Genomic DNA, 27,954 nt, shown 5'->3' on the forward strand with positions numbered 1-27,954 from the left:
CATGATGTGTTTTTCCCAACCCCAAGACAGGGTTTCTCTGTATAAGAGTCCTGGCTGCCCTAGAGCTCATGTGTAAACCAGGCTGGCCTCAAACTCACAGAGATCCACCTAGGTCTGCCTCCCAAATGCTGAGACTAAAGGTGTGCACCACCATCACCGGGCTACATGTGTGTCTTTTTATGTATGCATTATACTAATATGCTCGCAGTCATGGTGGATCATCTGCATTCTGTGGCACGTGCAGATTTTATAGTAAGCCTCTACTGTCAGAATATTGCTTCTTTAAGGTCTGTTCATCTCTAAAGTTTCTTCCTATCCTTATCAAAGATTCAATGTGTTGAAGACTCTGTTTAGTCATTTATATACTGTTTACCAATATAACAGTGTTCTTAAAAAAAGTGTTGTTTTTTTTTTTTTTTTTTTTTGAGACAGGGTCTGTGCAGCCTAAGCTTCTCAAATACTTCTACTTCAGCCTCCAATTACTAGTTCATAGGCATGTACCAACACACTTGGCTATGTATAATCAGGCATAGATAGTAGCATCATGAACAACTCATAAAGACTTACAGTGCTAATAATTATATTCATTAATTTGAGTTTAAAAATATATTCTTGGGGCTAGAGAGGTGGCTCAGCAGTTAAGAGCACTGGCTGCTCTTCCAGAGGATGCAGTTCAATTCCCAGCTCACAGCTATCTGTAACTACAGCTCCAAGTGATTCAGCACCTCACTGTGACATACATGCAGGCAAAACACCAGTGCACATAAAATGAAGTAAATTGTTTAAAATATATATATTCTTATTTTCCATTTACTTTTCTCTTGCTGCAAAGTTTTCTATTTACCTTGATATTTGCACATATTCTGTTTGTATAAAAAAGTTTTCTTTTATCCGTACAGTCATCACCTGAAGATGAAGGCCAGACCAGAGCAGTGGACACAGCAAGAGAAGCAGAGGTGCTTATATTTTATTCTTTAAGTGGAGAATAAGTTTAAGAAACCTAAATGATTAGGCTTTATCTATTTTAAGCTGGCCGTACTGCTTGGGGCTGGTGAGATGGCTCAGCAGGTGAAGATGCTTGTCACATAAGCCAGGGGACAGAGTTTAGTCCTGAGAATCTTAATCCTTAGATTCTTCAACCTTTAGAAAGAAGAGAAATGACCCCACAGAAATTCTCCTTTGAATTCCCAAGTACCATATAGCTATGGCATACGTATTGCACATTCACACACACACAGACACACAAAATGGTTGTTTTTATAAAAAAATATATTAATTGTTTATCTGGAGTAAAAAGTAATTTGGGGAGTTTATAAGTAGGTCATGTAGTAGATGAGTTTTTTGTTTGTCTGTTTGTTTGCTTGTTTTAAGACAGGGTTTCTCTGTGTAGCCCTGGCTGTCCTAGACTTGCTTTGTAGACTAGGCTGGCCTCAAACTCACAGAGATCCACCTGCCTCTGCCACCCCAAGTGCTGAGATTAAAGTCATGCACCACTACACCCCACTAGTAAACAGGAATTTTAAAAAGGGAGCTCAAAGCCATTACCACAGTGTAACTGTTCAGCATGCACACTCAAGGTTGGGCCACTGATTGTTCTCAGGAGCAAGAACAAACCTGGCAAGATGAAGAGACATTTACTTTCCTGGAAGGCAGGGTACATGCTCACTGAGCTCAGACAGCAGGGTTCCCAAAGTGAGGAAGGCATGTGGTCAGACTGTATAGGTGGAAACCCAATGATGATTCCTCTGTGCAGTGCTAAAACACTGCAATGTTTCCTATAAAAGATAAAAGATGGGCTACTCTGATAAATTAGGAAGAGAGGGGACCATTCAAAAGCAGTAGGATTTGCTGGGCATAGTGACACATGCCTTTAATATCAGCACTCAGGAGGCAAAGGCAAGTGGATATCTTTGAGTGCAGTGCCAGCCTTGTCTACAAGATGAGTTCCAAGATGGCCAGGGCTACATAGACCCTGATTTTTTTATTTATTTATTATTGTTGTTGTTTGGGTTCAGTTGGGTTGGTTTTCTTGAGACAGGGATTCTCTGTGTAGCCCCGGCTGTCCTGGAACTAACTGTATAGAGCAGGCTGGCCTTGAACTCACAAAAGTCCATCCACCTGCCTCTGCCTCCCAATTGCTGGGATGTGGTACACTCGGCTGTTGTTTGTTTGTTTGTTTGTTTGTTTGTTTAAGAAAAGGGCTGTGGAACTTGTCTTAAGCAAAATGTAACTTAGCCTATCAACATAAAGGAAGAGAATCTGAACTTGGGAAATACACCAGAAGAAGAGGTTCCTCAGCAATACAAAAGAGAGATGTAATAAAAAATTGACAAGACATAGTGGGTGAGGTGGGTGATAGTATTATTGCTAATGTAGGATGTGCAGGGAAAAGGACCCGACCTTTGAGAGAATAAGAGTTTGTTTTGACAGGCATGTTTGGGACTTTACTGGAAGTTTGGGCCTGGAAGTCCAAAGTCTGGGCTATGGTATGAATCTGACAGGTGTGATAAAAATTAATTTTATTCAGCCATACAAGTGATACTCTCCAGGGAGAGCATGGAAGAGGTTGAAGGATAGACCCTTGGAGATGTCCAAAGTTGAGTAACAAATGAATCCTGTGAAAGGATGGTTAGCAGAAATGGAGCAGATTCAGCAAGATTGGGAGCTGCGGATAAGCCCAGTGAGGGGCCCTTGGAAGTGTCGGTCATAACCTTAATCAGAGCAATCTCAGTAACATGGTAGAGGCAAAGGGTAGACCTCAGTGAGTTGCTCAACTTGAGGACACTATATAGGGATGTTTAAGATAGAACAGACTCAAGCCAAGCTTTAACTGAAAGAAGAAAAAATTGTGATGTGAGATCCAGATAAAGTAGATGGTATTTAGGTGGCCATGCAGTCCTCAGGGAAAGAGGATCCAAGCAAGATCTTGTGTTTAGTGAAAGTACAGGAAAGGAAATTGGATAAGAAAAAGACTGTTGAATAGAGTTGTAAGGGTCCACCTGCAATGGTGAATCACAAGTACACAATTTCTGCATTGCCCACTCTTCAGCCATGTATAGACAGGTGTTGTCAGCACCCAAGGACAATTGGTACCACCAACTTCTGGTTACTTCTTAATTGGGTGATACATTCCTTAAAAGTTGGATTGATGTTACGGAAACTCTGAGTCTTGGGATTCCAAAAATAAACTCTTAAGACTTTGTTCTTCCATGCAGGGCCTAGCTTTGGGGCTTAGCTTTGGGGCTTGAGGTAAGCCAAGGAGCTGCTAATGCTATGGATCTATAGAAGGGCAAATAGCAAGTATGGAATGGCTGGACTGAAAGTGCAGTGCCATAGTCACCAAAAGTAACAATTTAGACAGTGACAGACTCTTAGTACTTCGTCTTTAGAATGGTTGATATATGAGTCAAATGATATAAATTGCATAAGCTGTCATGTCATTACAAAGAAGTGTGGATTTATGGATGCTTTTTTGGCCAAGATTTGAGAACAGCATTTTAAAAGAGCTCTTGGAAGATATAGCCAAAATTATGACTGTAAGGTGACTAGGTGGAATAACTTTGTTTATAAGCACAAGCCATCGTACTGATTTTTTACTTGGCACCGTCATGGTTTAGCAAACTCAAATAATTAACTTTCTTGTCCTGTTGCAGCAGAATACACAAATAGAGCCAACAGGGCGCTTGGAGTCCAGCAGTCAGGACAGGCTCACAGCACTGCAAGCAGTAACAAACTTTGGCGCTCCAGCTGAAGTCTTTGACTCTGAAGGTAAGTGTTTAGAACCACAGGTTGCTAGAAACTGTCCTTCCATGTCAACACTAATTAACCTAATGTCTGCTACAGGAAAATGTTGACCAACTGTGTTCAGAGACGAATAGAGCATAGCTGTACTGTTGGCTTTAACTGGAGTAGAAGCTAACCAAAGCAGAGCCTAGAGCAAACACAGGTTGTCTTTGTTTTCTTCAGTGTCTTTTTTTTTTTTTTTTTTTTTTTAACCACACAGAGGCTGAGGTGTTCCAGAGGAAGCTTGATGAGACTACAAGATTACTCAGGGAGCTCCAAGAGGCACAGAATGAGCGGCTGAGCACCAGGCCTCCTCCCAATATGATCTGTCTTTTGGGTCCTTCTTACAGAGAAATGTACCTTGGTATGTTTGTCCCAGTGATGGCAGGTAGAGCAGGGCTGGGTGCATGAAAGAAAGGCTTCTAGCAAATGGCAGTACTATAAGCAGCAGTTCACTACAGTGAACACCATGTGAACTTTGGTGCTCAAACTAAAGTCTACACGAATGAAATCCTACATGAATGTAAGATTTCTGCATTTATATATTTACAGTTCTTTATAGGATTTTTTTGTTGTTTTTTTTGGGGGGTTGTTTTTTTGGTTGTTTGTTTTAATTATGAGAGGCTAGGTAGATGTTCAGTTGGCAAAGAGTTTGCCGTGAAAACATAAGAGCCTTAATTTGGATCATTAAAACATTAGAGCCTTAGGTGTAATGGCATCCTCTCTAACCTCAGTGAGCGGGTGGGAAAGGGCAGATCCCTGGAGCTTACTGGTCAACCTAATTAAGTTAGTGTACTTTAGGTTTAATGAGAGACCCCATCTCAAAAAATGAGATGGCAAGTAACTGAAGAAAATTACTCTTACTGACTTTTAGCACCCATACGCATGTGCACGTGCTCACAAACATTGGACAGATACACTGTGTACATGTACACATCTAGTTGCAGACACTTAAAATTCCAGCCCCTGTGGGGCTGAGGCAGGAGGATTGCTGTGAACTCAAGGCCACCAAGGGCTTCATAGTAAGACTCTTTAGAAAGAAAATGTTGCTGGCAAGTTGTGGTACATGCCTTTAATCCCAGCACTCGAGAGGGAGAGGTAGGTGAATTTCTGAGATCAAAAGACCAGCCAGAACAAGTTTCAGAACAGATAGGGCGGCACAGAACAACCCTGTCTCAGGGACTAAGGAACCATTTTGGGAGGGAGGGAGGGAGGGAGGGAGGGAGGGAGGGAGGGAGGGAGGGAGGGAAGGAAGGAAGGAAGGAAGGAAGGAAGGAAGGAAGGAAGGAAGGAAGGAAGGAAGGAAGGAAAATGACTAAGGAACCATTTTGTTATCTTGACCTTATCCCCTGTTTTTCCTAGCTGAACAAGTAACCAATAACCTTAAAGAACTCACACAGCAAGTGACTCCAGGTGATGTTGTAAGCGTACATGGAGTCCGAAAAGCAATGGGAATTTCTGTTCCTTCCCCCATCATGGGAAACAGCTTCGTAGATTTGACAGAAGGTAGGTGCTCTGTTTCTGTGGGTGGGAGACTTTTGTGAATAAAAGGAAAATGGACCCTTTTCCTTAAAATAACATTAAGGACCCTTGTCTAGTTTGGTTTTGCTTTGTTTAATTTTTGAGATTAACATACAACTTAATGGTTTTTGTCATGGCATCTTTTAGTTTTCTTTCCATCTTGTTTAAAGATGGATTAATAGATGTGATACACTTGTCAAAAGCTGCAGTGATGACTTAGTGTAAGGCTTCTCCTTAGCTATGAGTATGGTGTGAAGGGCTGGCAGCAGCGGTTTTCCTGGATGCCAGCACAGTGAGACAAAATGCTGAGTGCTGTGTTCTTCCTTCAGAGTGTGAAGAACCTAAGGAGACCAATACTGCTGAGTGTGGGCCTGGCAGGAGCTGAACTAGCCTGGTATTTGATTATATTATGTATATATTTTTTCATCTTGAACTTGGAGGTGCTTTTCAGAAGATATTAACTATTTGTAAATTGTGTTTTAATTAAGCTTTGGAACAGTTCCTTTTAATGTTCCAGAGATTGGACTTGTATTAGGAAATAAAGCTGAACCTGGGACTGTGTGCCTCGCTGGCGTGTCAGCTGAATTGCCCCTTGCCTTACTCTGATTTGGGTCTAAGGATGGACGCCTCGAACACACATACTAACCATTTTTATCTTCTTTCAAAGGAGTAGGTCCTCAAAATGTATTAATTCTCCCACTTTTCACATTTATCACATTGATTATAAGCAGGTAGTTCTAAGAGCTGCCTTCCTAAAGCTCATCTGAATGATTCAGAAAGTAGTCTTGTGAGCAGGCCATTCTGATGGCCTCACAGACTACCACTAGTGCTGGTCTGGTTTAACTGACAAGACTCAGCTTTTTTATTATCGTGTTGTTGTTGGATGTGTATTATGTATATATGGGCACATCCCTGTGTGCCGTCATCATCATTATTGTTATTACGCAAATATGGGACATGCATGTATGCCATAGTGTATGTTTAGAAGTCAGAGGAAAACTCTGAGGGGGGGGGGGATCGGGTTGGTTTGGTTTGGTTTTTTTGTGTTATTGAAACGGGGTTTCTCTGTGTAGTCCTGGCTGTCCTGGAACTAACTCTGTAGACCAGACTAGCCTCAACTCAAAGACCTGCCTTTGCCTCCTGAGTCCAGGGATTACAGTTTGTTTGCCTCTGCCACCTGGCTCAGGACAGACAACTTTCAGGAGTTGCTTTTCTGCTTCCATTGTGGATTCCATGTATTAAACTCAGGTCACCAAACTTGTCAGAAAATGCTTTTTTACTCACTAAACTATCTCACTGGTTCAGGACCCAGCTCTTTAAACAAAGGTCTGTCCACAGAGATTTTCTAACATCACAGCATGAAAGTAAACACACTCAAGATAATATTAAGGTTTTCTAATATGGTTCTTTTCTCTGTGTACCTGATGGGAATGATGTCCTCATTTATAGTTATTAGGTGCTGGATCTGCCCCCCAACATACAAAACAAACAAACAAACAAACAAACGTGGGCTAGGAGATTCATGGCAATAAAACACGTCTAGCGGATTTTTTTTTTATTCTCCAGTTACTTGGAGCAAAAGGATACACCAAATAAGATGAACCAAGTCATCCTTAGTCATATTAGAGTCTAGAGCTTAAAAAAGAGCTTGCTTCTGCTTCATTTCCCAAAGGCCACCTGTGTTTTTCTGTGCCCCTGAATCATTTCTCTTTTCTGAACTACGAAGGTCAAGTGACCAAGCAGATTAAGTAGGAGACCATGAGATATGTATCACTCATCACTGGGCTAAGATGATATAACCTGTTTAAATAGCGAGCTGGGTATGGCAGCTCATGCTTGTAGTCCCAATACTTGAGGGACTAAGCCAGGAGAATTGCTATGAATTTGAGCCCAGCTGAGCTATATAAGACCCTGCCTAAAAAAAAAAAAAAAAAAAAAAAAAGAGTGGGGATGGGAACGCTGGAGATACGACTCAGCAGCTAAGAAAGAGCACATACTGCTCTTGAAGGGGACAGAAGTTAAGTTCTCAGCATCCACATTGCTCAAAACTGCCTGTAAGTTCAGCTCTAAGGAATCTCAGATCCCTGGCCTCCTCTGCAGGCACTAGCACTTGTGCACACATACCCACTTGAACACCCATGATTTTAAAATAAAGTTTCAGTATAGCTATAACCTAGTTTAGTGAGCAGATACATCACCCTTTTACAGAGCCTGTCTGCAAAACTTCTAGACAGAAAGACATACCTATTTTCTTGATTTGAAATTAATATTAGGGCCTGGAGAGATGGCTCAGTGGTTAAAAGCACTAACCACTCTTCCAAAGAACACCCAGGTTCAATTCCCAGCACCCACATGGCAGCTCACAACTGATTCTAACTCACAGATCTGACACCTTCACATAGATATACATGTAGGCAAAACACCAATGCAAATAAAATAAAAATAAATAAAACTTTAAAAGAAATTTAATACTAAGCAGGAACAGAACTGTAAAGGAAAGTTGTTTCTCTCCAGAAATTACAGAGTGACTTTTTTGTAGACCATCATTGTAAAAGAATAAAAAAGTCAACTTAAGTATGTTTATATAAAGTCTTTTTAGATTCTGATTTTAATAGAGAATATAGTTTAGGGGCTGAGAGGTATAGGTCTATTGGTAGAGTGTTTGGCTAGCATTTGTGATCATGGTGAGCTGCAGCAGAGGGTGGCTCCGTGACTAAAGTTCATGTGCAAGCCTGATAGCCTGAGTTTGGGTCCCCAGAGCCCAAGTGAAAGGCTGGATGCAGTACATGTCTATAATCTCTACACTCCTAGAGGAAGAGAGGAGGTGGAGACCAGAGAATCCAGCAGAAGCAGAAAAGTGTCTCAAGGTAGAAGATGAGGACTGACACCCAAGAACGTCTTCTACACATGCAAGCCTGAGCACACAAGAACATGCACACACATACGCAAACACACACACAACTGGCTATTGTGGCACATGTCTGTAATCCTATCACTCTAGGAGTAGAGACAGGAAGATTCAGCCTGGGCTATGTGAGACCTTGTCTCAAATATGTAACCAGTTCTCCACCCAGTGATCTACTTTGCATGAGTCAGCACCTGAAGACCTAGAAATACTTTAATTCAAAACATTTTAGAATATTCAGGTTTTTCAGTTGTTGGTCGAACATATAAAAAGGACCCAGGCACTGATGATTTATGAAAATGAAACAAAACAGAGACAAATGTTACTGGTAAATAGTACACAAAGAACAAACCATTAGGTATTTGCTTGTACCCGCTCAGCATAGTAACCTGTTATCCACAAAGTAAACAGCAATAATCAATTTTTGTCAGGAAGTGTCCTTAAGTAAGCCAGAGGACTTGGGTGTTACTATCTGTAACCAGCAAAGGCCATCTTAGTGGAAATCCTGAAATGAATCCTAGACCCACAGAAGGGTTTGGGGGGGAAAAAGTTCCAATGATAAGACAACTGTGAAGAAATTACTTGGAAAAAAAAAAATGAAGTATGTGTACATAACTCCCAAGTGATTTTTTTTTTTGTCAGTTACACTCTTATGACCTAAACAATAACTTAAAACTAGTCCTAGCACAGTGCTTCATTTGAAAATACAGAAAAATGTATGAGTGTAAACTTGAACTAAGTTGCTAGACGGGAAAAAGAAACTTGGCTGTTGGAAGAGTAGAAATGTGTCAGCCTCGGGGAGGTTCATTCCTGCTTTCGTCTGAACTGCATTGTGGCGTCAGCAGGAACTTTCCTAACTCCCCAGGAGAGCCTTGCTGGGAAGCCCTAGCCACTACCAGATTCCTTTGTGCAAACTGAATCAGCCCTTCTTCCCTGGGCTGATAAAGCTCCACAGGACACAGTACAGGCAGAAGGTCCTGTCTCCCTCCCTCTGCACCCCTGGCTACTCATCCTTGGACCAAAGTCTCAGGTAAACCCTGGTCGGGCACCCTAGCTGCAGCCCTTACATCATTTGCAGATTCCTCTATGCATGATTTTCTGTTCTTCAGGAGGTTCCTTGGTGACTGCTAGCTAAGAGCCATGATATGGTGAAGTTCTGTGGCAGTGGAGTCATTTCCAAGAAGGAGTGGGATGTTTGGTCATCTCATTTTGAATGGTCTGGAGCACAGGAAGACACCATCTCACAAAGCTGGCTTTTGCCTTGACTTGTCTGAGAACAACTTGGCATTTGTTAAGGGCCTCAATTCACAGGCCAAGGTCCTTAACACGTGTTCCCGCCAGGTAGATTGTACTTGAAGCTATGCAGAGTCAGCTCAGAAGATTGAAGGAAAGACAAGGGGTACACAGGTTATCCAAGCCTTCTCTATACAGGCTTTCCCACGGAAAGAAAGCTGGACATAGTAGTGTACATGAGTAATTGAAGCTCCAGGAGACTGAAACAGGAAGGTTGAAAATGAGACCAACCTAGGCTGACTCTGTCTCCAAAAAAATAAAGTGCAGACAAAAGAACTGTCATGTTATACATTATTTCTAGAGTTTGATCTTCCTGAACCTTGTCCCAGAAGACTTGCACCAAAAGTGCTTGATTGCAGATCCAAAGCTCTGTTGCTTCTTGCATCTTGCAATGAGCCCCATTTCTCAGAACTCTTTGCCTGCAACCAAGCTAAAAACTGAACTCTAAACTGACATTGGACAACAGTCCTATTTACATGTAGTCAGGTGGTTAAGAAAAGAAAACATACTGGAAAGGAGATCTTGTGTGGCATCTAACAATCAGTAGTAAAGATAAAATTCCCGTTAATGACATGTCCATTTCCAACGTAAGCTGGAGATGGTAAAAAGTGACAAGTGTCAATTAGAAGTTTTTCTCAACTGAGACTACCTGCCAATGTTTTCAACTCCATTTGCCAGAATGCCTATGAGAGATTAGCATCCCATGATGGTTATTGATGGGAGGAAGGGAGCCTTCAACCGGACTAGACAGCCTGGCTGAGCCTCTTGTAACCAGGAGAGGGTTTGTCTCCCTGTATACGCTATTCACTGGCCACCAAAGTGTATGTCTGTCTTGGTCATGGACTAAGATCTCTTCCCCAGCACCCTGGGAGCGAACACAGCCTAAAGTAGACCAGTTATCTAGCTAAATTAGAGCTGCACAGGCTTAAGAGGTTCTGTGTACAACTTAGTAGCTGCTTCAAACAGAATCTGACCCACAGTTCAGAGCCATCCTGTAGTGCAAGTCCAAAGAAGCCACACAGCCATCTGCAGCTATCATGGGGCTGCATTCTTGACTCCCTCAGGGAAGGAGACTGACCACCAGACACCTCAGTTCAGCCCGAGTCCTTGGAACTTGGCAGTGTCTGTACACACAAAGTAAGTCCGCAGCTCCCCTTTGCCTTTAACATTGATCAGCCCTCGGCACTCACAAGAATAGCCTAGTCCCTGGAGGATGGTGCATGTCTCTTCTGTGACCTAAAATTAAAAAAAGAGCACTGTCTTAGAGAGCAAAGGGATGGTTAACAAGCAGTGTGTCTGTTCCTGACAGTGATGGCTAGAGCAGGACACCTTTGGGGATGATGTCTTTGCCCCCTGACTCTGCTTCCCAGTGGACTCTTACCTGGATTTTCCCAAGCTCTCCAGTGCTTTCCATGCGGCTGGCAACATTGACTGTGTTTCCCCAGATGTCATACTGAGGCTTGCGAGCTCCAATCACTCCAGCAATCACAGGCCCATGGTTTATGCCTTAAGATGGTTTACAGTTAGCCATGTATAGTGACACTAAGGGAGCCTACAGAGGGGTAATAGCCACAAGGGTGCAGGTTTCCTTGGAATTATTCTCCAAGTTGTGGTGCCCTTGTGGCATGAAAGATCCCATCTGTCCCTTGTCCATACTCTTGGACATTCCCTATCAATTTCCATTTTTAACAAAAATAAGTAGGTTTTAACTACTTGCCCTTAAAGCTGACTATGACTAGTTGGGTTTAATAAGTTTGTTTTATTCTCTGTTTTTAAGATCATTTATTTGCAGCCATGACTTTGTCCCTGCATTTATATAGTTATATATTAAATTTTTCGAAGGTAAGAATCTGGTGGCTGGCAAGACTGCACAACAGGTAAAGATGGCACCAAGTCTCATGACCTGAGCTGAATTCCCAGAACCCACACAGTGGGAAGAGAACCAGCTCCTGGAAGTTGTTCTCTGACCTCCACATTTTAGTTTTAAATTTTAATTTTAAATTTTTAATAAAAAAGAAATTAGGGAGATAGTTCAGTTTGTCACACAAACATGAGGACCTGAGTTGGATACCCAGCACCCCATTAAAAAGTGTGTTGACACACCTGTAACCCTAAAACTGGGGATATAGACACAAGCAAATCTCTTAGGCTCATTGGTCCAACAACCTGACCGCATTAGCAAGCCCCAGGTCCCAGAGACAGTCCTGATGCGGCTTGATATACTGGGGTGGGCGGGTGAGGGGGTAGAGGGAGGAGGGAGGTGGCTATGATCAGGATATAAAGTGAATAAATAAAATTAAATTTAAAAAAATAATCAGCTCTTGAGATTACCCTTTGGCCTACATATGTGCATTCATGCACCCACACACATACGTACACATTTTCTACCCCCAAAGGTAACTACACAAGCTTATGCAAGGGAGTGTCGGTGTCAATGATAACATCAAAAGTCTGCTGAAACCTCATAGCCGAGGGTCCAGGACACCCTCCAATCAAGAGGGTGTGCACAAGGCTGAGCCGCCCATTGTGGCCCTCACCAACTCGGAGGCGGAAGGAATTGAAGGAGTGCCTGTTGATTCCATCCAGCTTGCTCATCAGGGCCATGCTGAATTCCACCAAGACACCAATGTGCACGTGCTGCCGCTCCAGGTCCTGCAGGACATGATTGCATACCCACTCTATGCAGCCTTGACGGAGCGCAAACACATCCCATGGGGATAGAGCTCCTGTCCCCACCAGGGGTCTCCAGGCTAGGCCACAAAAGTCAGAGGCCCCCTGACACAGCCTTTAGAAGGTGATGGGACTGGGGGTAGGCCTGTACCATTGACTTTCACACGGGCCTGGGTACCTGGTTCTCATGTCCTGAGGGGACACTGAGCCCTGCGGCAGCCATGTAGGTGCTGCCAATGGTCTTGATCTTCTCCACACCGCTGAACTTGGGCTTCAGCAGCAGCTGCAAAACAAACATGGTAGCGTTGGTGCTGAGAAGAGGAAGAGGGCCCACCTTCCCCCATACACAGTGCAGATAGCCCAGACATGGCCCCAGCCATCTGAGCTCATGGCTGCAGGTGAGAACACAGCCCCCCTCGTTTTCTCATCCCTTTCCTTCTCTGTACTCCGATCCTTTTAAGAACAACCTACCCAGCATCAGTTACTTAGAGGTGGGTTAGTGTCTCCCACAAAGTTCATCCCAAACTGACTTCTTGAAATGCTTGACAGCGTGGGCTTAGCCTGAGTCAGAATTGTTCTGGAAGGACCTAAATCTACCTGTTAGCCCCTGCCCAGTAGAGATTTAATAAAAGTTAGCTTCTTGCTATTTAGTGGAATACAGTTTCCAGCCAGTTGGCCTCATGTTTTGTTTAGCTGCTGACAGGACCAAGGATCAAGCCAGAGCCTCACACATAGCTGAGCTTGCATTCTCGCGTGGAGCCTCCTGCCCTCCCCACCACAGAGGCGGCAAGCTGCACACCCCTATGCACCCTGGACAGGCTGTACCTCGTCAAAATCAGCAATGATCTCATTCAACAGGCGAAGGCACTCCAACCCCTCTTTGTTGACATCGCACTCAGTGTAGAACACTTTGAAATCCGGAACAGATGCAAACATTACACAGACACAGTCATAAGACTGATGGTACCAGTCCTGCAGCAGGGCAGGGGAGAAACAGGATTCTGAGACCACTGGCCCCGGGGGCTCAGAAGTCAAGGCCAGGGAGGTGAGGCATCTTGCCCTCAGCCGCTGGTGGACATGACCTGACTTGCAAGCCTGCCTTTGCGTCCAGCACACTCGCAGGGCTACTGCTGAGTAGCCTAGGCTCTGCCTGAACTGGGCGGCTCTGCCCACAGGCTCCTAGAGTACCCTGCCCTTCACACACCTCAGCTGCCTTGTCACCAATGAAGTGGGCAGCCACATGCGCTGGCAGCACATTTTCTAGGAGGAGGCGGTTCACATTCTCCATCGTTTCAAACTCCTCGTGCTCCTTCTTAAACTTCTTCTTCCACAGGCAGTCTAAGCGGCAGTAGTAGTCAATCTGCAAACCAGGGAGCCAGGGTCATACCTGGCACACCCGTGACACCACCAGGGCTGGGGCCTAGGGTGCTGGACCAGCTTACCTGCAGTGTTGCCCACCCGCCTAGCCCAGTGCAGAACAAGACCAGCACCTCCATGAAAGGCCTCTGCCATGTTGGTCTATCAGATCCTAACCCTCCGCAGAGGCTGGGCAAGCAGCCTACACACCTGTCTAGACAGCAAGATGAGGGTGGCATAGAACAGCACGAGGTAGAAGTTGATCATGGTCTTCAGGTCTCGCTCTAAACATCTGCTGAGGGAGGGGCCCATCACCTGAGCCCCCAGAGCAAGGGCGTGGCTTTGCATGCTTTGTGCAGCAGACAGGAGTGTCCTGAGGGGGTAGGAAGTAAACAGTTGCAGCTATGCAGGGAAGAAGCCTCAGCAAGGGGTCTTCTGGGTCACTCCGGAAGGCCCATCTGCCGAGTGAGGGTCCAAAGGCAGCCAAGAGCTCCCCTTGAGGAGCCTGAACAGCCACTGTAGACCGACATAAGGACCTGGCCAGAGTAAGGCAGATGGTTTCTCTAGGACCTCAAGCTTCTAACCACATGGGATGCTAGACAGCCAAGTCCTTCTCTCAGTCCCAAGCCCTGAGGGCTGCAGAGCTCTCCTCAACCCACAGGAGTGCACCTGCCCAGGAGGAAACGGGCAGTCTGCACTTCTGACATTGGTGACCCAGGCCACAACCCAGAGTAAGTTGGTTCAAGGCTCCCTTCTTATAGCCCAGAAACAGTAGGAGCCTGACTGCCAGGACCTCTCCCAAGAACCCATCAGTTAGCCATGTACACCCAGCTCTGACTGCTGGAGACCTGGAGCCTGGACAGTCACTGTCCGTCTGGAGAATAGAAGCCACACCATTTGCTCAGTGTCTGCTCCAGTGGGACTGTGGACAGAGATGTACCACACTCTGGCCAGATGCTAGGTCAAAACAACGCAGCTTGCAGCCGTGGGCTAGAGAGGCGCCAGCAGATCGGGCCCCACCTGTGTGTACTGTTGGTCTCAGTGCCATTGCCTGGAACATGCCAGCATGGGGAGAGGTTGAAGAGCAGCAGGTAGGCTACCAAGGCCACTGTCAGCAGCAAGGCCTTCAGTTCCAGGCTCATCCGCAGGAAAACAGAGCACGCAATGAAGCCCAGGATGCAGCTGCAGGTGTAGTACTGGGGAGGAGGGGATAATGTCCTGTGTTAGTCAGTGGGAGGTATGCCTGGAGCAGGCTAGCATTAGTTCACTGCCAGCTCCCTCCTGCTGAGAGGCTCAGGCCAGGTGTCTGTACCACCCTTGGCCCAATGCTCCCCTTCCCAGCAGAGATCAGAACAGAAGCTGCATGGCACTGGTGTGATGGTTACCCCTAGTCTTGCCACTTCTCATGGCCCCTCTTCTTGTCTTGGGCCTCTCCAGGCACAGACCTCGGTTTATGTCAGCTGCCCTGGACCCAGCCCTTTATTCCTTTAAGGCCTCAATTAACCTCTCAGGAAAAGTGACCCAAAGAGACCCTCTAGTACAACTGAAGCTGATCTGCACTCCCTGCCTACCCCACAGCTTAGAGCTAACAGACAAGACCCAGTTTCCTGTTTTCCTGGGATTGGGGCAGGCAGGGAACAAGCTTGGCTGCCCAGACCTTGCCTTCTCCATGTACACTAGGAGACACTGGGCTCAGTATTCCTCTCCACAGTCTCAAGACTCAGACTTCAAACCATGAGGTCTCTACCCTGGCCAGAGAGGCTCAGTAAGAACAAGAGGACTGAGCCAGGGGCTCAGTGCTGGGTGAAGCTAGGATGAGCGTTCTCACCGGAAGGAGCTCACACGGGGTCCCAACTCTGTTCTTTGCAGCCAGTGGACTTGTCTCATTGTCTCCAGGATGCTCTAGGTCTGGCTTAAGTGTCAGTGGCTAAGGGAAGACAGTTTGCCATTAGAGTATATCCTCGGACTCAGACCTGCCAGGCCCAAGAGGTGACCCAAGACAACTATGGGCACCAAAGGCACCCTGAGGCTGGGTGCTAGGCTCTCTGCTGAGCTCAGTGAGTGGCCATGTCCACAGCAACTACCAGTTATGGAGTACCTGGTGAGGAGAGGGATATAGAACAGACGTGCTGGAGCAGCAGCAGCCCAGGGCAGGCATGGGAGAAAGCTGGAACCAGCCCCCTCAGGATTCCCCTCTTTCTGGACCCTAAGAGGGGGTCATGAGAGCACACTCCCAAAACTGCAGCATGCAGTATCAGGGGCACAGTGTGGAGGAGACCTCTGCTTCAAAGGAAGGAGCGAGCATAAAGCAGGGGTGAGTTCCTACACCAGTGTATGACGCGGAGCAGAGGGCAAGTCTTGTCCCTTACTGAGGAAAATGAGTCCACAAGAATGGGAAGGAGGAGCTGGCTCCCAGCACATACCTGTAGAGTTGCTGGGTGCCTTGAGCCCTTCCTTGAAGGGTGAACACCTCTAAGCCTGCACTGGGGACCCCACAGATCACTGCAGAGCTGTGCAGGGGGTCACACCAGATGGAACTGTTCAGGTAACAAGACTGGGATTCTAGAATCTGAGTTTCCCAGGTCAAAACAGTCCCTTTCCCCAGGAGCTATACCCTTGGCACACAGCCCTGCTAGGGCTTTGCTGTCCTGGCCCCAAAACTCACCATGTTGATGATGGCGACAGTCAATAGGCTACCAACAGTCAGAACAACCAGGGCCAGCCTGAGCAGGGGCTGCGTCTCCACACTCTCCGAGATGGCCCAGAGTGTGCCTCGGCCTGGAAAGCACCTCTGTGGAGAGGGACAAGTCATGCAAAGCAGCAGCTGGGACAAAGGACAGCCATACTCAGGAAGGATGGATGGTACTAACCAGCCTGGGAGGCTGGGGACTTAGGGACAACCTGGAGGGACTCAGTCATCCCAGAGGTTAGACTAGGCACCCAACCATTGCCCAGAGCAAAACTACTAGGGACAGAGAGGCCATAGGGATGAGGAGGTGTCCACTGAACTCAGGAACCCACTCACCGAGAACTCAGTAGCAAAGCAGAAGCTTAGAACCAGCCCCAAAAGGCAGGCCACCAGCCCAAAGGACATGCCCAGAGTTGCCATCCTGGAGAGGAGGGAAAATGTAAGTCTAGGTCCCTTCTTCCAGGCCCAGTCCTCCAGCTTGTGGTCATCTGTCCCTCCCCCAGTGGATATTCTGCATCCAGCAAAGGATTCCTTGAACACCAAATCCAAATGTCCCACGAACAACCCATGAAGATCAAGGCTGTCATCAAGTCCCCCTAGGGACCACGTTTCTAAGACCTGAGTCTCATGATGAACCTCTGGCACCATGTCAGACACATGAAACACAAAAGCATCTGTACAGGGGGCTCAGTGGTTAAGAGTACTTGTTGCTCTTGCAAAAGGATCCAGGGTTGGTTCCCAGCACCTACAGGTGGTTTCCAACCATCTGTAACTCCAAATCCAGGGGATCAGACACCCTCTTCTGACAGCCTCAGGCACCAAGCATTCTTGTGATGCAAATGCACACATGTAGGCAAATACCACACATAAAAAAATTAAGCATCCATTTATGATATTTTAAATATTAAATATTTAAAATTAAATGTATTTAATAAAATAAATAGTATTTTATTTAGTTTGGTTTTGGTACAGGGTCTTATATCCCTGATTGACCTGGAACTTCCTATGTAGACCAGGCTGGCCCCAGACTTGCAGTGATCCTCTGCCACTGAGTGCTATGGAATCACAGGCCTAGGCTGTGATACCTGGTTGCTATTTAGCCCTTGCGTGTGTGTGTGTGTGTGTGTGTGTGTGTGTGAATGTAGGCACCTATGTGCCATAAGCATGCATACGGTGGTTAGAGAATACCTCTGGAGTCAGTTCTCTCCTTTAACCATGTGGGCAGCAAGGACTGAACTTGAGTTGTCAGGCTTGCTGGCAGGTGCCATTACCCGTGTCACCATCTCACTAGCCCTGTTTAGTCTATCAAGCACATCCAAACCCACAATACCAGCCCATGCTTGTTCTAACTGCCTTCTGGCAGCTCTCTGTGGCTAAGCTTGAGGCAGAGGAATTTGGGACAGTTTCACACCCAGTCACAGGAAGGGCCACTCCAGCTCTGGGGCCATCTCCCTGCTCCACTGGTAAGGGATCCAGAGATAAAGTCACTGGCCATGAGGCAACTTGGCAGTTTCTGATGGGTCCTGCCATGGTCACCGCCCCTCTGGCCAGACCCCAATGGGCTTGCCCATCCTCCCCATCACAGGCTGACCTGGGCATCACTAGAAGGTGGACAAGCAGGATGCAGACGAAGACAAGGCTGGCACAGGCGAAGTCATAGCGAGCCCGGGGAATGGGCACCAGGCGGTACTGGGGACAGGGAAGGGTGACATGACTGCGAGAGACAGCTACCAGCAAGGTCACTTCCATGCCCCACTCCAAGTTCATATATCAAAGTAAAATGTCCAGCACCACTGCAGGAGTTCAAGGTGATGCTACACACAGTCGTTTGCCTGCCACCATTATACAGTTCCTCTCCGAAAGGGTGATACCCTGCACCCATCAAAACTTCTGCTTTCCTTTCTCAGGCCCCACAGACAGGAATCAAACCTGAGCTCTCGGGGCTGTCAGTAGGCCTGACCTCACTCCTGACCAAGGACTGTTATCTGTGCCTGGATCCCCGGACAGACAAGTAGCAATCCCTGAGGCTACCCCTCCCCACGGCACCTCTCTGTTACCATATCATCATGCTCCCATAGTAGACTCAGGCCATGTGACCCATAGGCACTGGAAGCCCCCTCCACTCTCTTCCCCATAACTTTGCTCAGATCCCCAGGGAGAAGAACCCTCCCCTCCATCAGAGGTCCTCTGATGGTCACAGCCTAAAGCTAAGGAGAACCAGGTTCAGCACCTCTGAGCTGCAGGCTCCTATCTAAACCCGGCCGCTACCTGGCTGCTTGGGAAAAGGGTGGATTAGATTCTAATATGGGCCCAAGGCCTGCAGGGAGCCATGAGGCGCTCTAGACCTTCAGAGCCACTAGAGCACAAAAAGTGCATCAAAAGTGTGTCACAGCAGCCGGGCAGGAGGTCCTGCAGGCTTTCAACTAGGAGACTGAATTTGGGGTGTCTTTCTCTTACAAGCCTGAAGCATTCACTTGCCCCAAACCTCAGGGACAAATCTCTAGGGTAGTGTCAGGTAAAGGGGTGAGGCCAAGAGAAAGAGCCACGAAGGAGACTGCACAGAACCCTGTCCACCCCAACATCCAGTGCAGAGGGCCAGGGGCCTCTCCCATGGCATTTCCTGGAGCCAGCAGTTCATGCTCCACCCACCAGGCCTAGACAACCCCATCCTCACCTCACGCTCAAAGCCCTTCTCCAGGAAGATGGGACCAAAGGTGTGGAAGTCATCGGACTTGGAGCAGCAGGGCCTGGGGGAACAACAGCGCAATGCGCCCACAGAGCCTCAGAGGGCCACACTCTCGAAGGTGGCCCCAATGCAAGGGAGGGAAGGAGCTACAGGCCGGAGACACTACCCAGCACGAAGGGAGGGAGGAGGGAGGCAGAGATCACAGTCCTCACCTGGTGGAGCTGAGCCCCTCGATGGCTGACAGCATCTCATCGTCACAGTCATCCTCCAAGCGCCCCTTGGGAGATGCACTTCTAGAATTAGAGCCCCCAGCTGCATCACCCCAGGGATCCACTGGTCTGGACCCCCAGGCAAGGCCACCTCTGTTGGAGTGGGGCCAGCACAGAAGCCAGAGAAACACCTTTCCTCACTACCAACAACCTGCTGACCCAGCCCTAGGGTAAGCATTCAGTGGCCACTCCACCCTAGCCATTCATGGAGCCTGGGACCTGCGAGTCCTGCACCCAGAGAAGACGAACCTGAGCCCTGAAAACCCCATGGAGGCCTGGGCTGGGCCTGGAGGGGGCCACCCCACACAGACATTGTTCAGGGCACCTGCCCGCAGAAGGAGCCTGGCACAGCTCCACCTGGTGAGTAGTGTGCAGGGAAGGCAAGCTACCTACCTGTCAGGGGTACGGTGTCGGCGCAGGGGAATGGCCTGAAAGGGGTGAGAGGGGAAGATGGTCACTCCCCGAACACGGACTCTGATTCACCATTGGCCTGGCCTTCTTCTTTCAGACTGGAAAGGGACCAGGAGGTTCTAGGATCCTCCAGGCCTCGGTGGAGCATTCTCCAAACACTGCCTCCTCTCCAGAGGGAGGCTTGGCAGAGATTACCCACAATGCAGCTACAGGAGCAAGGCTGGGATGGAGCCCTTTGCTCCCTGCCCCTTCTCAGAAGGCTCCTAAGCAACCAGGTAGGAGGGGACCCACCTTCGGCCTCCGTCCACTGGAGATGGGGGTCTCGCTGCTGCTCACACTCTCCCGATGGTTGAGGTGTGCGAAGGGCCGCGCTGCCCCCCAGGACTCCAGGTAGCGGGTCACACGCACTGAGGCCCTCATCTTCAGCGTCGCATCCCCCTTGGGCTTGGAGAGGTGATGGCTGGGTGGGGGCGGCTGCTGGCTCTACAAGCACACAGACATGACCTGTCCCAAACGCTCCCCTCTCAGCCATCCCTGTCCTGCATGTGACCAGGCCCGGAGCACTGGCTGGCCTGGTAGCCGGTAAAGGGTTAAGTTTCTGAGCCTACAGTATTCTTGGAGTATGGGCTGCCCTGGGGACTAACTGAAGCCCTCAGTTTTCATCCCTGCCCCAGGTCAGGAAGAGGCTGAAATGCACACGGCTCACACTCAGCTCCCCCTTGAGGAAGAGGGAAGCCCTGCTCCGCCCATCCCCATGTGGCTCACACATGCTGCTTCTGGTGAGAGCATTGGGCAAAAGATGTGTGCTGGCCTGAACCCAGAGACCCAGCCGCTAAGGCGCAGGGCCGCCTTTGAAGGAGGGCCACCCAGCCTCAAGCTCAGCCCAGGCCCATTATTTGTCCTGCACCATTCTGGGGCCTCAGTGCCTTAGCCAGGCCCTAAGTGGCGGTCCAGCTCTGCTTCCTGTCCTCATGCCTCTGTGTCACAAGTCCCCCTTAACACATGCCTGGGCCTTCCCCAGTCAGGGTGGCCAGGTATGGCTGGAAGCAAGACAGGGAAAGAAAGAGCCCCAAGGTCATCAGACACAAGGATAGGCCACCTTGTGTCTGCTGAGACTCTTGTCTCCCTGACTCCCAGCATCTCAGACACCCTCTCCCCAAGCCCATCTCTTAAGACTTGCCAACACCAACAGGCCCACTTTCAGCCCCAGACCCTGGCCAAAGCACAATAGCAAGTTGACTGGAAACTGCCAGTGTCTCTGGGGATAGAAACCTCTTTAGTGAGGTTTAGTGATAGAAACCTCTGCTAGTGAGCCTGGTCACATGCCGGCTGGAGATAGGGATGAAGAGGAACTCCCGTAGCCCCCTCTAAACTGCCAGCTATGTGAATGAACAGATGAACAGAGCGGGAGAGAGGGGCCAGGCGGGACAACAGTTCCACGTTGCCAGCGGCACACACATGCTGCTGCTTCTCTGCAGCTCGCTCGGCTGGAGTCTGGCCAGCATCCTGCAGTTCTGCTGGCTCAGTCTGGCAGCCCTGGGGGTGGGCTTTGGAACTCTGTCTACAGATGTTTTTGAGGTTGGGGGCTTCATCCCTTTCAAAGTCACCAAGTGCATGCTCAGAACAGAGCTGGGTGGTCTGGTCTGTAGGCTGGAGGGCCAGTGGTCCTTAGCAGCACAGAATGACAATAAACAAGGAAGAGGATAAATAAATAGGAGCACATAGAGGGGCAGGAAGTCTAGGGAGCAGGGGTGTTCCTGCATGTGGTGGGTGCCCTGTGGGCCATCGGCAAGATAAGGGAGCAGGAAGAGGCTGCAGGGAAGGCTGGGTAGGTTTGTAGGCTGCCCCCAGGCATAACCAGGGACCAGGACCAAGACAGCTGGAAGAATCCCCTGACAGCATTTTTGAGCAAACTCCAAGGATGATTCAGGAGGTCAAGGCCACAGACAGCAAAGAGCAGCAGACTGCCAGCTTGGAGCAGCCAGCAGACAAATGCAGTTTGTCTCTTCAGTTGGGTTCCAGAAGAGGCAAGCAAGCAAGCCAGCCGATAGCCCAGACCTGCTGCTCCAGGAGCAGGCTGCCTGGCTAGTCCCTGCTTCCCTACATTTTCACAGGGGTGGTGACTGTGATTGCAGGAGAGTGCAATTAGCCTCACGGGACTGCATTAATTCCGTGTCCGGCCTTGTCGACACTGCCCTCGCTCCCACATCTTACAGAAAACAGGAAGAGGTGCCCAGAACGCTCCCAGTTCAAGGAAGTGCCCTCCTCTTTTGAGCTAGTCCCTGCCACCCTCACCACAGTCTTGAGGGTCAGTTGTTAGAAGTTGGGACCCTGCTCCCAGGCTGCCCACTCCCCACCCACCCCTAAGCCCTTGTACCCGGGGGTCGATCACCAGGTAGGTTCGGATGTTCATCTCTTTCAGATAGGGGTCACGCTGCTGCCCGTGTCCATCCTCCACCTCGTACGCCTTGTCCAGGTGGTTCAGTGTCGCCTCCGTGATGTGCACCCGACTGGGGAGACCCAAGTGAGATAAAGCAGGGTGGCCCTGGGGATGCACAGCGGGAGGCTGGCTGGCTCCACCCCCTGCCTCCACACCTGGCCCCTCCCTGATCCCCCTGAGCTCTGCTCCTGCCCTGCTGAACCTCACCCGGGGACTCCAGCTGCCTCCATCCTGTTGGCCAGGGACACATCATGGGACCACACATCATACTGCCACTTGCGGAGCCCGATGACACCGCACAGCACATTCCCGGAGTGAATGCCCACACGCATGCTGATGTCCACTCCCGTGGCCTCACGAACCTGCCTGGAGCAGAGAAGTCTGTCACCCGCTGCTGCTTCAGAGTCACACTACACTGGAGGTCTCGGGCATGGCAGGGCACCAGGGAGGGAGATAGAGCTTCCGCCTCAGAGAGGCCAAGCGTCCCGTCTCCCAGAGTGTGCAAGCTCACATCCAGCTCAAGGGTGTAAGAGAAAAAGAGGCCGCTTGTGCTGATGGGCTACATTCTGTCCTTGGTGCCCCTTGCCTGGCAGCCCTGGCTGGCTCTGAAGAGGCTGCCAGGGTGTAGAGGGTGCCAAGCCCTACCCAACACCCAGCATAGACAAGGGCTCTGGGGGCTTCTCTACCCCAGCTATAGGAAATGAGAGTCCCATCCTGGAAAGGAGCCTCCCAGGACATGGCACCCACCCCACCTCCTGGCATGAGCAGAGCTCTACACTCCTCAGGCAAGCTGGTGGGCAGAGACGGGACCACCAGCACCTTTGTCCACCACTAGAACTGGGATGACCTGAAGCCACTAAGACTAGAGCCAGTGGGAGCAAAGCTGTCTCCACACAGGGCACAGTGGCGACCTGCCTGGTGTCATGGCAGCCATCTTGGGAACACTGCGTGGTGGACTCTCTTACCACTTAAGGATGGTTCTGGAGGCACAGAAAAGTGACACTGCATGGAGTGTCTCCTGTGCTGCCTAGACAGGCCACCTCCACCACCACCTCATGGCTCTTCCTGCACTCCCGTGAGCACCTCACCATCAGATCGATCAGATCGATGCCAGAAGGGCCGGAAGATCCAGGTCGCCCTGTTGCTGGAGAGTGACTTCTCTGGCAACAGAAGCTTCCCAGGAGAATGGGAAGAAGGCTGGACCTTGCCTCTGTCTGCATATATATCTGTGTGTTTGTGTGTGTATATATATAAAAAATATGTATCAAAAAGTTTTATATATATATATAAACATATATATATAAAGTTTTATATATATAACTTTTATATATATATAAACATATATATGTTCATATATATGTTTATATATATATAAACATAGAAGTTATTTATATATATATATATAAAACTTTTTGATACAGGGTCTTTTCTATGTAGTCATAAAACTTGCTATGTAGTATTATATAAACCAGGCTGGCCTCACACTCACAAAAATCCATCTGCCTCTGCCTACCAAGTGCTGGGATTAAAGGTGTGCACCTCCATACCTGGCCATGCTCCGATTTTTAGCTGCTTCTAAGGACTTGAAGCCACAGGTGGGCCCAGAGGAAGGGAGGCCAACAGAAAGCGTTTGAATCCTCCACATGGCATGCTGTGAGAATCCACACAGGCCCCACGCCCCACCCGCCTCAGTCTGTAGTTTGACAGGGGTAGTAATCCGGTGCCCTGGCCCGCCTGCACCTACTTAATGGCCTCACATATGTCCAGACCCATCTTCACGCAGTTGCGGGCATGGGTGGGCAGCGACACAGGCAGGCCTGACACACAGTAATAGCAGTCACCCAGGATCTTGATCCGCATGCACTCGTTGGCCTGCAGGGTAAGGGAGCAAGGAGCATGGTCAGGGCAGGTCTGGAGCCAGCTGGATTCCTCCCTGCCAGGAATGGAGCCTTCGGTTCTGACTCAGGAGCTGCCACAGACTCTAGCGAGAGAATTGGGGCCAGGAATCCAGGTGAAAGCAAGGCTTAGTAAAGGCTATGCCGGAAGGACTGCCTGTTTTATTTGTCCATGCAGTGTTTCAGCATCTACTGTATACCTGGCCAGGGCACAGGACATAGTAGCAGACAGCAGATTTAAATCCTGCAGCTGGGGAAGGTACATGCTAGTGGGAGGCTGGAACTAAATCAATACAGCTGGGAGACACACCCAGGAGAAAATGTGGCACTGGAAAAAGAGTCTAGGAGACCAGAGCCCGTACAGCCCTAAAAGAGCATTCCAACACGTGCAAAGGCCCTGGGGCCAGGAAGCTACTTGAAATAAAGCTAGGGCAACTAACTAGTGTGGTCAAATTACAGTAAGTCAAGCAGTAATCTTAGCAGGCATCCTATGCAGAGACCAACAGAACATAAGCCCAGAGATGCTATGCTGCTCGATCTGGGGTAGAGGAGAGAGGGAAGGTGGAGAGGGGAGCCAACCAAGGGTGAGACTGGGTCCCCAAAAGGAATGCTCGGGAAGGGAGGCTCCTGGATGGGAGCCAGCAGGCCACAAGGCTTCTCAAGCCCCCAGCAGGGGCCACATGCAGGGGTCTGGCGTGAACACCAGCCTTCGCTGCACCCTGCCCATCAGCCTCTCCCAGCACGCAGCCCTGCTCTCTGGCTCTCACAGGGAGGCGTGCAGGACTGAAGCAACATCCAAGTTCCCTACCCCAAGGGGTGAGGGCCAACTGTGCCCAGGTCAGCCCTGCCCTGTGGCCGGCCAGCATTCAACTAGCTCCCGACCCCCCTGCACCTCTCTTGAGTGCACAGAACTCACGGGCCATGAGTGCAGAAGGGCAGCCCCAGTCACGCAGCTGAGCACCAACACTCAGGAGCCGTTTGGAGATTTGGTAAAGAATGAAAATACGTTCCTGTTTGGTACTTTCCAGCCCTCACAGCACCAGAAGGACAAATCTGTCTTTGCCTAGGCCACCATGTCCTTGTCTGTTCCCCTCATACTCTGTTCCACGCACACTGAGCTGTGTTGAAGTCCTGGAGACAGATCTTGGAGCCTATTCCAGGCTCTGTTTCCCTGCCCCACAGGCTTCCCTTCCTTCTCTGAGTCCGAGTTTTCTCTCATTTTCTCTCTCTCTCTCTCTCTCTCTCTCTCTCTCTCTCTCTCTGAGACAGGGTCTCACTACATAGTCCTTGCTGTCCTTGAACTTGTTATGTAGACCAGGCTGTCCTCAAACAGCACAGAGATCCACCCGCCTCTGTCTCTGGAGTGTTGGGATTAAAGGTATGCAACACTACACTGAGCCATGCATCCTTTACTGAAGACTTCCCAAGCTTTCTTTTCTTTTCTTTTTCCAAGACAGGGTTTCTCTTGGAGCCTTGGCTGCTGTTCTGGATTTGCTTCGTAGACCAGGCTGACATTAAACTCACAGAGGCACTGGCCTCTGCCTCCCCAAATTCCTGGATTACAGGCATGCTCCACCAGCTTTCTCAAGCTTTCTAATGTGTGCCGTTCACCTAGAAATTTGTCAAGCTGAGACTCTGAGTGAGGCCGGGCACCCTGGGTGTTCCCAGACCTGGGTGTTGCCAGACCTAGTATGGCAAGACTACCAGACTAGAAGCCACCCCCCGCAGGTTGCAAGCGTAAGCCCCACCTGAGCTTCTGGACCCATAAACACCCTAGGTGTGCCCTCCGTGCCTGTTGTCCTGCTGAGACAGGAACAAGCTTCTGCGTCTGGACACCCCACTCACACGGAGTACTCAGAAAACCACCTACTACCAAGACACTAGAACTCGGCCCCAGCCTCCGCCCGTCCCAGCTCGAGGGGCCCACGACGCCCTGTGAAGGCAGCAGCACGCTGACAGCACACCCAAGCTCACCTTGGCGATCTGGTCAAACTTGCCAAACAGCTCGTTGAGCACCACCACCAGCTCCTTGGGCGAGCAGTCACTGGCCAGCCGGGTGAAGCCCACGATGTCCGCATACAAGATGCTAGTCCAGGTAGACAGGGTTGGGTCACATCCCTGGGAGGCGGCCCTACTTCTCTCCCCTCTCCCCATCATCCCAAAAGGCCAGAAGAGGTGCTCCCAGCCAGCCTATCCATCCTAGTCACAGAGCCTCTCACTACAACAGGACAAAGCAGACCATCTATAGCCCGTCACTGCTCAGCTCCCAGCATCCTTCATTCTCCCTGCACCTGCACCAGAGAGCCAAGAGACCTGAACTCCTGGAATATGATTCCTCTGCCTTCCAATCACCCTCCAGGACCCTTGAAGAACCACAGGTAAGCAAACTGAGCGGTGATTCTCAACCTTCCTAACACTGGGACCCTTTAATACAGTTCCTCATGTTGTGGTGACCCCCAGCCATAAGATTATTTCGTTGCTGCTTCATAACTGTAATTTTGCTACTGTTATGAATCATAATGTAAATATTTGTGTTTTCCAGTGGTATTAGGTGACTCCCCCAAGGGGTCACAACCCATGGGTTGAGAACCACCGAAGCTGAGTTTACAGAAGGTAGGTGGTAATGCCCTCAGGCCTCGCTGTGTTCCAGGGCCTGTAAGATGCCAGGTCAATAGATTCAGCCCTGACTTGAGCTAATAGATGCCAGCTGGGACAGAATGCTGGCCCTCGGGCCAAGACCCACGTCACAGAAGGTCCTGCACCCTGTCAGGACAGGTGAGGACAGGAGGCACCTGATCACCAAGCTCGGGGGCTTCACCTCCTTTGGGAAGAATCATCAGAAAGGCCCTCTCCTCCCCATTCGACTGTCCAGCTACATTCACATGGACTGCTATGATTTTGGAGGGCCACTGGGTCTTCTTCCGCCACTACCACCCTAGTCCTTTGGTAGCCTCGATCTGATCCTCCCCCTGAAGAAACAAGGAGAAACTGAGGCCCAGGGAAGGGCCTGACAGCTGATACCTGTATAGACTGAAGACCCCTACAGAGCCCAGGACCAGGGGAGTGGTGTCCAAATTCCCAGAGGGCGTGCCCCGTGCATTTTCCGGGCCCCGCCCACCTGACGTTCTGGTGCCGCTTGACGTGGAGGCTGTGGAAGTTGTTGTCAGGCATGTAGCGGCGGTCACTGCCCTCTTTGAGGCGTTCGATGATAGCCAGCTTCATGCCCATGGAGATGTGAGCGGGGAGCACCGAGAGCAGCAGGTTCTCCTGGGCACAGGAGGGCAGACCAGTGGGAGGACCGCAGGGACAGGCAGAGGATTATCAGGCCCTAGGCTGCCTGGACATCATCCTTGCCACAAATTCTGCCCCTGCTGGAATTCTGCTCTCTGCTGGGTCACATCTAGACAGTGTGGTTACACCCATCACGCTGGACTCCCTGACTCCAAAGCTCCCAGGAGCAAGACTTGCAAGGGACCAGCTACATGGGCCACACGGTGGCATGCAGCCCAGCGAGAGAACAGTCAAGGTCAGGGTACTCAGTAGTCAGGGAGATGGGGAGAAAGGATACGGAGTCCTTACCTGCTGGCGCTTCTCCACACGCAGCTTCCGGCGGATCTGGATGCACTTGACGGTGTAGATGAAGAGGTCCCGTGAAGCATCCTGCAGCTGGTACTTGTGGAAGGCACCCGTGAAGTTCCCACCCAGGAGGATAACGGCATTGGCCAGGAGCTGCGGGCAGCCAAGCACAAGGCTGGCACGCTTGCTCGTCCTAACCCCACAGCAGACATGGTGGCATCTATCCCCAATGCCTGACCTCAATACCCTTCAGGTTGTCATTTTTCCTGGGTTAGACAGAAAGTTGAGGTCCTGACAGTGACTGATTCCCCAGTGAGTTGCTATGACCACAGGAACAGGACCTGGGTCTTCTTTGCCATACCAGGCACATGCCCTGTGTGCATATTAAGGTCATTAAGGTCAGAGTACCAGAGTCCAGGGATGCCAATTCTTCCAAGGAGATGGTGGCCACCTATGTGAG

At 49.5% G+C, this 27,954-nt stretch overlaps 2 protein-coding genes across 11 annotated transcripts in view; one reads left to right on the forward strand and one right to left on the reverse strand.

Moving 5' to 3' along the window:
- Positions 1-9,778, forward strand: part of Brd7 (bromodomain containing 7) — a 34,524-nt gene extending 24,746 nt beyond the window's left edge. Inside the window, exons 13-18 of one of the 5 annotated variants that reach the window (XR_009594614.1) lie at positions 900-956; positions 3,654-3,768; positions 4,004-4,147; positions 5,146-5,289; positions 9,075-9,239; positions 9,319-9,778. Coding sequence is in view for 4 of the 5 variants with exons in the window: in XM_021656796.2 (XP_021512471.1) it covers positions 900-956; positions 3,654-3,768; positions 4,004-4,147; positions 5,146-5,289; positions 5,634-5,689 (516 nt within the window). In the remaining variant the exon portion in view is untranslated. Of the gene's footprint in view, positions 1-899; positions 957-3,653; positions 3,769-4,003; positions 4,148-5,145; positions 5,290-5,633; positions 5,866-9,074; positions 9,266-9,318 lie in introns of those variants that run through there. The other 4 variants (XM_060392275.1, XM_021656811.2, XM_021656796.2 and 1 more) reach the window with 4 other exon arrangements.
- Adcy7 (adenylate cyclase 7) overlaps positions 7,752-27,954 on the reverse strand; it is a 57,320-nt gene continuing 37,117 nt past the window's right edge. For 5 of the 6 annotated variants that reach the window (XM_060392272.1, XM_060392274.1, XM_060392271.1 and 2 more), the window contains 22 exons: positions 27,498-27,647; positions 27,037-27,185; positions 25,893-26,004; positions 23,768-23,895; positions 22,231-22,389; positions 21,961-22,093; positions 19,875-20,066; positions 19,566-19,600; positions 19,116-19,196; positions 18,892-18,964; positions 17,809-17,906; positions 16,554-16,638; positions 16,194-16,319; positions 15,357-15,455; positions 14,549-14,724; positions 13,739-13,901; positions 13,377-13,532; positions 12,998-13,144; positions 12,351-12,455; positions 12,040-12,154; positions 10,884-11,008; positions 7,752-10,738 (listed from right to left, as the gene is read on the reverse strand). In XM_060392272.1, the coding sequence (XP_060248255.1) occupies positions 10,592-10,738; positions 10,884-11,008; positions 12,040-12,154; positions 12,351-12,455; positions 12,998-13,144; positions 13,377-13,532; positions 13,739-13,901; positions 14,549-14,724; positions 15,357-15,455; positions 16,194-16,319; positions 16,554-16,638; positions 17,809-17,906; positions 18,892-18,964; positions 19,116-19,196; positions 19,566-19,600; positions 19,875-20,066; positions 21,961-22,093; positions 22,231-22,389; positions 23,768-23,895; positions 25,893-26,004; positions 27,037-27,185; positions 27,498-27,647 (2,754 nt within the window). In that variant the 3' untranslated portion in view covers positions 7,752-10,591. Of the gene's footprint in view, positions 10,739-10,883; positions 11,009-11,963; positions 12,155-12,350; positions 12,456-12,997; positions 13,145-13,376; positions 13,533-13,738; positions 13,902-14,548; positions 14,725-15,356; positions 15,456-16,193; positions 16,320-16,553; positions 16,639-17,808; positions 17,907-18,891; positions 18,965-19,115; positions 19,197-19,565; positions 19,601-19,874; positions 20,067-21,960; positions 22,094-22,230; positions 22,390-23,767; positions 23,896-25,892; positions 26,005-27,036; positions 27,186-27,497; positions 27,648-27,954 lie in introns of all 6 variants that reach the window. The other variant, XR_009594613.1, reaches the window with a different exon arrangement.

Source organism: Meriones unguiculatus, chromosome 10, assembly GCF_030254825.1.
Source record: "Meriones unguiculatus strain TT.TT164.6M chromosome 10, Bangor_MerUng_6.1, whole genome shotgun sequence".
NCBI lineage: Eukaryota > Metazoa > Chordata > Mammalia > Rodentia > Muridae > Meriones > Meriones unguiculatus.